This window comes from Danio rerio, chromosome 1, assembly GCF_049306965.1.
Source record: "Danio rerio strain Tuebingen ecotype United States chromosome 1, GRCz12tu, whole genome shotgun sequence".
Taxonomy (NCBI): domain Eukaryota; kingdom Metazoa; phylum Chordata; class Actinopteri; order Cypriniformes; family Danionidae; genus Danio; species Danio rerio.
In genome coordinates, this window is record NC_133176.1 from 16,797,556 (window position 1) to 16,809,555 (window position 12,000).

Below are 12,000 nucleotides of genomic sequence, written 5' to 3' on the forward strand. Positions count from 1 at the left end.
TAATAATAATATTTAGTATTATTATTATTATCAATTGTTATTATTATTATTATTATTATTATTATTATTATTGTTTATTTATTTATATTTTTTTCATTTATTCATTGTAATAGTCTACTTTTACAATTTGACACATTCAAACCACTGCAAAAGTGTTCTAACCAACAGGCCCATGTCATATAGTCGTACATTTCTAAATAAATAACCTACTATAAATTTAATCTATTAACTTATGCTATATAATTATTGTTTCCACAAGCTTTGGAGACGTAAGGTATAATCCGCTTTTAAAAAAAAATAAGTCACCTGTAGCTTTCGCCATGGCTGCGTTCAAAATGGCATTTAATGTTTTCAGTGCACTGCGAAGGGAATGCAATTGTCAATATGAAGATTGCTGAAACTGAACTGTGAAAATACTCTGAAAGCAAATTATGCCTAAGAGGGATGACTTTAATATATATATATATATATATATATATATATATATATATATATATATATATATATATATATATATATATTTTTTTTTTTTTTTATCATTCCGAGTTTAAATGTTGGAACGTTTGAAAGGGGGGATAACTGGGAATAGAACACAACAAGGAACTGTGCTTCTTACTACAGCTCTAGAAGTGTAGTTACAAGTAAACAAGTTTGCGAATGTTCATTGGAACGATGGATTTGGGAAATGCCAAATCAACAAACTATGTTTGTAATGACTGAACTTGCAACCTTAGTTGGCTAACGATAGTTTTCTAAAACCCACCCCTGGAGGACCAGGACATACACACATACAATACGGACAATTTAGCTAACCCAATTCACCTATAGTGCATGTCTTTGGATTTGTGGGGGAAACCGGGGAATCCGGAGGAAACCTACATGATCACGAGGAGAAAATGCAAACTCCACACACCAACTGACCTAGCCGGGGCTTAAACCAAATGTACATCTTCAATTGTATTATTTTTCTTCATTTGCACAATGCATTCATATTAGCTTTGTTTCTTTTTCAAGCTGCCAGCTTAAAGAGATTGATAACCAGCATCTTTAGGATAACTCCCTACCGCTTCTTACGTAATTCAGATATGTAGATGCCTAATGATTTAATGATTATGTAAATTGCTAAGTAGTTGTTCCATCTGAAACCAGTTTGAAAGAGAGAGAGACTTCTCTTTAGTCCATAGATCACTTGCCTTCTCACAAACACCCATGGAATGGAATGTTAACCATGTAGCTAATTGTGGTAATGTGTAACCAGCAGATATGCAGAACTTTCAGGCCTTTTGAGGTTATTTTGCTACGTGCAAACTTAGGCAGAGCGTGCTGGATGCAAGCAAGTGGTGATAAAACAACAGATGTCTTGTGCTTAAATATGGCCCTGTTGCATGTAGCAACACAACAGGGTACATGCAACTAAACAGCTGTTCAAATAGAGATCAGTTAACTAGGTTGTGACCTTGACCAGACGCTGAGTTTTTTCTCTTGCCTGTTTTAATAACAAATAATCAGACTGTCGTTTGGTGTCTATAGTGGACTTAATATACCACTGTGCAAACCAAAGGCAGGTATGCTATGACGTGTTTTTATGTAATCTTTAAAGTATGTTTCAGCCTGTGTGTACTTGCATACGTGCACGTCTGTCATCTCTCACCTGGTCGAGGCATTGGCTCCGCAGGTAACGCATGGCTTGTTGAATGCTCTGAGGCAGGGGTTGTCCGCTCCTTTGAACTATCACCTGCAGTGGAACGCCAAACACACTCCTGTCCTTGTAGTCGCGAACCTTGATCCGCTTCATAAACTTAGGAACAGCCCTATAAAAGGCACAGAAAATGTATTCGTTTAAATACAAAGTGACATTAAAAACCACAAAGTTTTACACAACTGTTAACGAAAAGGGAGTTTGCATGTCGGTACTTTTGCTAGGTATAGCATAGCAGTAATTATTGTCAGATTTCATAAGCAGTTTTATACAAGTTCCTATATGCACACAGTATGTGTCAACAGGATGCTGGTTTGCAAGTGTATTTAATAGGAAAACTCTAGAAACTGTGGAGCCTCCTAAAGCTGTTTTCACCTTTCAGCAAAAGACAGTCAGGCAGCAAACAATGACTTTGAGCAGATTGGATAAAGTGAAGCAAACATGTGTGGACATCAGTGTGACAGCGTATTTGTTTTTCCGATAGACACTGTGTGTCTGCATTCATTTCATACACTAACCGGCCACTTTATTAGGTACACCTGTGTTACTGCTTGTTAATGAAAATTTCTAATCAGCCAATCTCATGGCAGCAACTGAATGCATTTAGGCATGTAGACATGGTCAATTTAATCTGCTGCAGTTTAAACCGAGCATCGGAATGGGGCGGAAAGGGGATTTAAGTGACTTTGAACGTGGCATGGTAGCTTTTGGCAGACGGGCTGGTCTGAGTATTTCAGAAACTGTTGATCTACTTGCATTTTCATGCACAACCATCAGAGAATGGTCCAAAAAAGAGAAAATATCCAGTGAGCGGCAGTTCTGTGGGTGCAAATGCCTGGTTGATGCCTCATTACAATTGAGGTATGCAGAAGAGCATCTCTGAATGCACAACATGTCCAACCTTGAGGCGGATGGACTATAACAGCAGAAGATCACTCCTGTCAGCTAAGAACAGGAAACTGGGGCTACAATTTGCACAGGCTCACCAAAATTGGACAATTGAAGATTGGAAAAACATTGGCTGGTCTAATGAGTCTCGATTTCTGCTACATTCGGATGGTAGGGACAGAATTTGGCATCAACAACATGAAAGCATGGATCCATCCTGCCTTGTATCAGCGGTTTAGGTTGTTGGTGGTAGTGTAATGGTGTGGCCTCCACAGCCACCAGATTTCAATCCAATACAGCACCTTTAAGATGTGGTGGAATTGGAGATTCACATCATGGATGTGCAGCCGACAAATCTGCAGCAACTGCGTTATGCTATTAGAATCTCTAAGGAATATTTCCAGTACCTTGTTAAATCTATGCCAGGAAGGATTAAGGCAGTTCTGAAGGCAAAAGGGGGTCCAACCCGGTACTAGTAAGGTATACCTAATAAAGTGGCTAGTGAGCGTATATTTTACAAATAGAAACATCCTATTCTTATTCTTACATGTGACGATGTGTAGGTTTGTGTGCGTTTTGTGAATGAGCACAAGAATAACAGGAACAGGACTTTATCAGACTATAAACCATAGCATCACTGACACCAACAGAAAGGAAGGAAAGGGGGAAAATGGAAGCGAGAGAGTCCTCACCAGCTGAAGCCATGTTTGTTGGTGGGCGTGTATCTCTCCAGTAGAGCAGTAAGTTTGAGAAGGCTGTATTTCTGGAGTAGATTCATCTGCAGAACTGACTGACATCCAACTTGTAGCACTGTTGATGACAGACTTGGCCTGTGGGAGCTCTGGAAACTTGGCCAGCGCAGTTTCTGAGTTCTGTAACACAAACATTCATACATATGTTACACCTAACCAAGCTCAAGCAATCACAAAATGTTCCAAACATAGACATTATGCACACATATAAATCAGTGTTTATAAACTGCACTACAGGAACCACACAATATTTATTATGGTAACAGACAGACTCACATGCACACAGTGCAATGTGAATAAGTACATTGACTTGCACATATTGTGTATACACACATAAACACAAGCTAAAGGATCAGCTGCAGATAACAGGGATTAATCAAGGCCTCTATCACCAGGTGGGGGCTGTTAGAATTCCTGTGGCGCATTCCACTAGGAATCTGTATCCTTCAAGTATCCCTTGTTATGTAAGGAGAGCCGTTCTGACATGCTCTCTCACTCCCTCCCTGTGCCTTAATTCAATGTGCTATATTGGCATGATAGCTTTCCACAGAGTTCTTCCAAAGCTTTAAACTGCTACAGGAATAGTTTAGTTGAATTGCCAATAAGAAAACATAAGACTACTCGGTTAGCGTGTCTGTTTGTGTGTATGTATGAGTTTTACCTGTTGGCTCGAGTAAGTGATGCTTCAACTCCAGAGTCACATCTTTCACGTGAGCTGAGTGTCTCATCTCTTTCTGCTAATGGGTTTCCAGTGCTGTCCTGGTCGCTGCCATTCTCTGTCTCTTCTAAGCGGTTCTGCAGTGGAGATGATGGACAAGGAGATGCAGAGTCAAGGGCTGAATCTGAATCTCCTTCCTCTTCCTCTTCATCCTCCTCCTCTTCCCCAATTCCTGTTTCTGGCCATTCATTGACCAGTTGCTGCAGACCTCTGACTCGCTCTAACACATCCTCCAGTTTTGGTTCCTCCTCTCCTACTTCGTCCTCATCATCTCCCACTTCCGAGAAAGGAACATTATCATAGATACTCATTCGACTGTCTAGTGAAGCAGAAGAGCCCCTCCGGGGTGGGCGGCGACTTGTGTTGTCAACACCATGATAGGATCCTCCATCCGCAAGTGCTTTAGGAAAAGTGCCAGGCTTGTGGCCTTCAGGCAAATAGAAAAAGATCACACCTCCTTCCTCTACGCGACTCTCTTCATCCTCCATTTGCCTATTATCTGAACTCTGACGGTTGCGTCGATTGTTCTCATCAGTTGAGCTGGGCTCCTTCCTCTTATTTTGGGTCTGATGGTTCTCCTTTACATCTTGGTCTTCAGAAGGTTGCAGCACAACAAAGTTAAATGGGTCAAAACCTTCCAAGTACATCCCACCTCTCTTGCTGGACCCGGCTGCTGTGCTGTGACTACGTGCTCTTGAAACTGGACTGGGCGTACTTACAGCACTCCCACTGCTAGCTTCTGATTGGCTACTCCCTGCACTCCCACTGCTTGTTTGCGTTGAATAGGAGATGCTTCGATTTCGGTTTGCATTTCGATCCAGAGTTGCGATGTCAACACAGTTGAGCCGACGCAGCTTGTCTTCATCAAGACCCTCCTTAAGCACTGGCCCACTGATCTCCAACCTACCATGCCCAGGAACACCTTTCTTCTTGCGCTTGGAGCCTGCATTGCTACTGGTGCGTAGACGTAAACTTTCCATGCGTTTTAAAAAGCTCTTTGCTCTTGACCGTGTGCTTTTTTCAGCTGCACTACTTATCAAGTTTGGTTTTACATCAAAAGCAAAGGTACCACGTTCCAGGGGCGATGGAAGCCCATCAGACATGGAGTCTTCATTGGCACCTGATGTTCCAGAAGAACAGACACTGGCAACTGAGCTTGCTCTTGTTGTGGTGGCTGTATTAGCATTGGAGATGGTTGTAGCAGGACTGGATGGTACAGTGGTACTCAGTGATCCTCCTCGACCTCCACTACCAGTACTATGCAGAGATCCCACCTCTGGCTGCTCGCTAAGGTCCGTTAAGATGCTCTCCACACTGGCATTAACACCCTCCTTTTGAAGGGGCCCTCTAACAAAATGCTCATCTTGGGATAGGAATGCAGCGAAGGAGCCAGTGTCCCCTGCAGTAGGGGAGAATACATCAAGGTCCAGCTGGTCCATGCGAGACCAGCGCTTGCTGTCTCGCTGGAAAGTCCAACGGCCACTTATGGCACATGGCTCATCCTCATCAGAGTCTTCACTCTGAAACGATATGGAAAACAGTTATGTCAACACATTGTGTCAAACATGATCTGATTAATTTCCTTAATTTCATGAGGAATTGATCAAGCTAGGTCATATTCCTGAAACCTGGTTCCACTAACTGAAAAAAAAAAAAAAAAAAAAAACTTTTATTGTGGTTGGCTTAGCTATGTCACAGCACAGTCACATGCACACCATTCCTCCTCTCTGCTTTACTCGGGTTAATCTATCTCCTCCCTCAGGGCGGTAGGGATGGAAGGAAGGGGGTGGTGGACACAAAATTCCAGACCAGCTCTCAGGGTTCACACCCCAGCCTGAGAGGGCAGGTCTGGTCCCATCCCCCATCAATGCAATCACCTCAAGCAAGCCTGGAGAACAACATATACTGTGATGGACTTCTGGACAAAGGAATTAGATGTGTCATATACATGTTTTGCTGTAATGCTGGATCTCTGTTATTAACTTTAGCTGAATAGATTACAGCCCAATAAAATTATATAATTTTCTAAAGTTAGTTAATCCTAAAATATAGAATTGGTTGACAATCGCACCTAGTTGAGTTAGTTGATATGAGTTTAGCTGTTGAACAGACTTTTTGTCCTGGAGCCTTGACTAATCAGCAAAAGCAAAACTAGCTAGCCGGTTAACAGGGGGTCGCGGGATCCAGAGGTGTCTCCTTCACGGTTCATAATAACGGAGGCGACGAAAGTCCGTAAAACCTGGGTTGTTATTTTATGGCCCCTGAGGGCAAGCCTTTGATCAGAAGAAACGAAGACCTGGAGTGCAACGTTTCTTCACTGCCCACCACAAAATCCACTATTAATTCAAAAAGACGGTTTTGACTTTAAAATAAGCTGCTTGGACAGGAAGATGAGGAACAGAGGAGGACTCTAGAGAGGCCACCTGAACAGATCAGTGCATTCCAAGAATGGTTTCTGCTTGTATGTTTGAAAAGGGCAGATCACTTCCTCAAGTCATCTCCTGACCTCTACCTTTGACTCCATCAACACAAGATGACACTAAAGGGTCATCAGCTTTCTTAACAGGACGCACACTTGACAAAGCTGTCATTGTTCAGACTTACTAGTTTTAAGAACAAGAAAAAGAAGCCGCAGTGAGACATGACGGTTATCTTCCTAAGCTCCCTGTTGTGATTACATAGTTGGCTTGTTTGTTGTTGCATTCTAGACCTGCATGTAGTTTGAGTCATGGCTTTGGGGCAGTCTTAGACTATACACACTCGCTCTTAAACCACGCCGACAAAGCGGCGGACTGTGCATTCTCTTCCTTTTATGGTGTTGAGGGGGTTTTAGGATGCGCATTGTGAGAAAAAACATGACAAACAAGAGTAAAGAAAATCAAAAGAAGGAGAGGAGTTAACGACAACCCTTAATTAGGACATTCTGCACTTCCTCATAATTAACCATCATGCAAAGCAAACAAAAGGTTAAGGCTCTTAGGATTTCTGACTGGACATAAGAGTGAAATAATTCAGCAAAATAAAGGGAAAGGGGTTTCTGACAAAACACTTACTCTCTTTCTTTGAGGGGTGATCTCTAATCTCATAAGAGCGCACTTGTTTAGGGTGTTCAGTCTCCTGCAATACACACAAATGCAGATAAGTGAGTAAAACAGTCACAGTCATTTTTTCAAGCAGATGCATTGAAAAGGACCATGGGGTCACAAACAAAGGCTAAATCCAGTCATTAGCCAACAAACAGACTTTTCCAGAGTCAAATCCCTGGACAGAGACAGAAAGAGATAGGGGAGAGTGAGGGGGGTGGAGCAAGAGATAGAGATACAGAAGAAGACAGAAAATGATGAGAAGAAGATGAGAGAGGCGGCAGTCAAGCCTGATAATGAGCTGCTGAGGGATAAACTTCAGATTAAGGAGGAAGACATACTGACAGAGAATAAAAAAGGAAGAAAAGAAAAAAAAGGAGGCAATCTGGAGTGGCGACAACAATACAACAAAAGAGACGGAAAGCTTATCCTAGAAGCCACCTGGTTGGTGTCATGTGACCCTGAGTTGGGGGGGAATGTGTGTTTGTCTACATCAGGGGGCTGGCACCAGAAAATGTCTTCCAGATGTCTCAGTTCCAGCTGGTCTATGACGGACCTCGCTCTGATTGTAGATGCTGAGGCCTTCACTTTCTCTTTCTTTCTTTAAATTATTCAAAGCTAACAAGTTTGACATTTTAAATATCAAACTGAAATCTAAAGATGATCAAAATCAGCTTATTATAAACATGGGAAAATGTAAGAAAAGTATGTTTACATATGATTTATTCACACTTTAATTTTACAGTGTCCTTGTTACATGTAATAACAGTAAATAATCCATGCAATTAAACCTAACTCTAACAATTTGAACATATTAATATTACTCTGTCCACAATAGTAAGGACACTGTAAAATAAAGCTATGCATCTGTGTGGACTTTCTATATTTTAAAGAGACAGTTCACCCAAAACTGAAAATGGTCATCAAATAATTGTCCCTTATTTGTTCTAAGACTCTTTCTTTCTTCAAATTGCAAAAGAACACAAATAAAATATGAAAGATAAAATGAAATATTTTGAATAAATCTGAAAACCTGTAAGCATTGACTTCCATAGTATTTTTTCATACTATAAAAGTCAATAGTTACAGGTTTTAAGGTTTATTTATACTGCACTTTTACAGACATTAAGTCACAAAGTGCTTTACATTAGAAGAAAACCAGAAAACAGAAAAAAGAACACATTTCAATCAAAGAAAACATTAAAACAAATTAAAAATCCAAGTACAGAAACACTAATACTGTTAATTAAAATCTTGAGCAAAAAGATGTGTCTTTAAATGCTTTTTAAAACGACTCCCAGAGTTCTCAGTGCTATAGGGAGAGAGTTCCAGAGCCTTGGGGCCACAACACACAAGGCACGGTCACATTTAGTCTTAAGACGAGTTCTGGGAATGGCTGAAAGGTCTTTGCCAGAACACCTCAGATACCGGCTACATGAGCGACTACGTAAAAGATCTTGAATATAAAGGAAATATAAAATATTTCTTCTATGTTAACCTGCTTTGACACAATCTATATTGTAAAAGTGCTATATAATTAAACATGAATTTAATGCAATTGAAAAAAAAAAATTCTTTAGAGTTTAACAGATTAATGAATTTTGTAAAGTTTTGGAACCACTTGTAAGTGAGTAAATAGTGAGTACATTTAAATGGTATGATAAACTATCACTTTAAACATACACATGCTTTAATGAGTTTTAAACTCTGCCTAAAATTAGCTTAATAATCATTGTCTTTTTTAAAAATGTACGTGTCTCACCTGCACAAGGCTTCTATGGCATCTTGATCCAGGAAGTCGTGATCTCTGGTAACTGAGGAAATCTCAATCGGGAACTGACCATCTGAGAAAGAGAAGGACATAAATTAATTTTAAAACAACTGATCATTTAAGTTCCGGTGTGTTAATGTATATTATATTATTTTTTTCAAATTTATTATTTATTATTTGTATTTTTTTCGTTTCCTTCTTCTTCCTTAAAAAATTGAAATAAAAATAAAGTATTAAAAATAAATCATTTAAAACTTATTTCATATAAAAAGGATGGAGGCCCAGTAAACAGTATGACATGTATGGAAGTGGGTTGTTGGCAGCAAGTGGAACGAGTGCTATCCATCATATGCGCACACACACATAAACCTCCCCTCCTCCGGTGTTGAAATGGTAGAGGAAGTACGTCTTAGCCAGCCAAACAAACACAGCTGCAATACTGCAGCGGCCAACAGTGGGAGGTGTGTGTGCGTAGAAAGGGGGTGCTGGAATCACAATAGGTGCATAGCAACCCTCAGACTGTCATTATTAACTGAGTCTTTACACAACTCAAGCTCATTAATTAGATTTTTAGGGCAATTCAAAGTCATAACTTTACAAGGTTAAACACGTCAATGTGTACGTGCATTTGTACGATAACCTATGGCAATTTGATTTTCTCCGGGAAGACCTTTTACCTTACTGTACTGGCTCAGTTTTATCTAAAGTGATGAAATCATAAAAGCTTGGCCACACAATTCAGATTTCTAAAACTGATAACACACCTCGCACGTGGCAAAAAGGCGGGAATCAGTAGGTCAAAAGTGTGTGATGTTGGACTACTAAAGTGTGGCATTATCAGTTGTAAATTACAGCAATTACTCTTATATAAAACACAGTGCCACCTCAGCCGAATCATTTACACACCTTAGGTGTAGGTTAATTGTATGAAAATAAGATAGAGGCAATGACAATGATAAAAGGATTAAATTAAATATAGCTTAAATATTCAGAGGAAACAACCTTGTTCCATATTTAGCATTATTATTATTATTATTATTATTATTGCAAAATTCAACAAACTAAATTGTAAACAAATGTCAAAGTTAAGTTGGCAGTTAACAGTTTTACATCTTCAATAATGAAAATTCCCTCTTTACCGGCCTATTTAGCATCAACACTTCTTATTCACTTTGATAGGGTGATGTCAGGCGTTGCCGAACTGCATTGTGGATCCTTAGGCACCGCTTAAGTGGCATTGCTTGCTGCAGAAGTTGGAACTTTATCAACTTTTCAAGCGCCAATAGAAGCGTCAGCCAATCAGATCACTTCATGCAAATACACCAGCTCAGACAGTGGACAAATTTAATTGGCTGACGCTGCTATGATGATCGTGGATCGGGCATAAGTATGATATCATCTTGACTCTTTTAAAACCCTTTTAACTACTTTACTGGGACAGTAGGAACAAGACCTGATTAAGAGAAAATGGGAAAACGAGAGGGACATTAGGAAATTAGTAGGGCTGGGTGATTAATAAAGTAATCGAAATCAACATTTAGAGGCTATAATTGATCTATTTTTTCCAGGTCGATTTTTGTTAATTACTTACCCTACGTGTCACGTGACCTCGCTCTGTTCTTTACTTTTGTGTTACCTTGCACAACATTGTCGATGATTGTAAGCTATGCCAGACATGCCTTAAGCAGTATATTTTCCATTACATTAAACTTAATATTGAAATTAAAACATTTGTTTACAGAAGATGCAAGTCATGCTGTTTAAAAGATTATTTACAGGATACACAAGAGTTATTTTATTTAGAAGAGATGCTGCTTATTTTCTACTTTTAATATGAAAAACATTGAAAAAGATTCAAAAGTGTGGGTTGCGGCTGGAAGGGCATCCGCTGTCTAAAAATGTGCTGGAAAAGTAAGTGGTTCATTCCGCTGTGGCGACCCCGAATTAATAAAGGGACTAAGCCGACAAGAAAATAAATAAATGAATGAATGAATGAAGATTCAAAAGTGCAAGTAATTTATTTTCTTAAGTAAAAAGTGACTGTTGGGTTTAGGCAGTGTGTGTAAAATAATAAATAAATAATTATATAAAGTAGATAGTCTGTGTGTTTACTTCAATTATTTTAAAACCAAGTCAAATGTTCTATAATTGAAATTTTGATTTTAGGCCAAATCACATAGGAATTAGCACAATGAGTGCATGGATTAACCATTAAACCACACCATTCTTATTTGTTTTTAAAAGAAAATGCACGCTAATGATGCAGAGGATAAAGCTTAACTGATCAATGTAAAAATATAAGATATCAGAGAGATAGTCGTCCTACCTTCATAAAGCTGAGCATACTGTGGAAAACCTGCAGCCCTCAGCCATGTACACGCCTCCTTCGCCTCAATTTCTGCAAGACAGAGAGGGAGATTGACATTAAAGATCATTTCATACAAAAACAGTAAGATTAAACATACATCGCCAAATCATTTAGTGGACTCATCCACTCACGCTCAGTTCTACGCTCAGGTTATCTTGACTTGTTGACCTGGCACTATAGTGCAACGTTTAAGACAGCAGTGCTAAGTGACCATTTAAAACACTCAAAACTATTGTAGGAGTTGTTGTTGGCGAGGCGCCACATCCCTATCCATTAACTGTGAATGGCACTTTAGATGCCACATGCCAAATGGCAAACACCACCGAAAGCATCTTGACTCATTCTGGAGGTCCGTTTCACACAGCAAGGTGTCAGAGTTAGAGGTTTAACTGTGACTCTGTCACTAGAGGCGATTATCAGACTAGCAACACTTGCTCTCTGTATGTACTTGCTTAAAAATGTATATACGAAACCAAAGAGTAGTATGAAATTACTAAGCTAGGGTATTGTAAAGGCAGCCCAGTCATAGTGTGTGTTTGTTGGACTATGTGATGGTGAATGGGCAGATAAAGATCTCTAAGATTGCTGAAATGAACTCAAGCAGGCATGACGCAGGAACTGGCGAGTTACTGAGATCGCAATCATTCCTGATAGCCATTGTGCCCTTGAGCAACACACTTAACCTCAGGTTGCTCTAGGGGGATTAGTTAATACATGTTTT

General features: G+C 39.7%; 1 protein-coding gene across 4 annotated transcripts in view; it reads right to left on the reverse strand.

Moving 5' to 3' along the window:
* dlc1 (DLC1 Rho GTPase activating protein) overlaps positions 1–12,000 on the reverse strand; it is a 236,967-nt gene that overhangs the window by 16,790 nt on the left and 208,177 nt on the right. For all 4 annotated transcript variants that reach the window (XR_012405780.1, XR_012405781.1, XM_073949948.1 and 1 more), the window contains 6 exons: positions 11,238–11,309; positions 8,903–8,984; positions 7,111–7,174; positions 4,001–5,577; positions 3,280–3,459; positions 1,652–1,811 (listed from right to left, as the gene is read on the reverse strand). Coding sequence is in view for 2 of the 4 variants with exons in the window: in XM_073949948.1 (XP_073806049.1) it covers positions 1,652–1,811; positions 3,280–3,459; positions 4,001–5,577; positions 7,111–7,174; positions 8,903–8,984; positions 11,238–11,309 (2,135 nt within the window). In the remaining 2 variants the exon portion in view is untranslated. The remainder of the gene's footprint in view (positions 1–1,651; positions 1,812–3,279; positions 3,460–4,000; positions 5,578–7,110; positions 7,175–8,902; positions 8,985–11,237; positions 11,310–12,000) is intronic.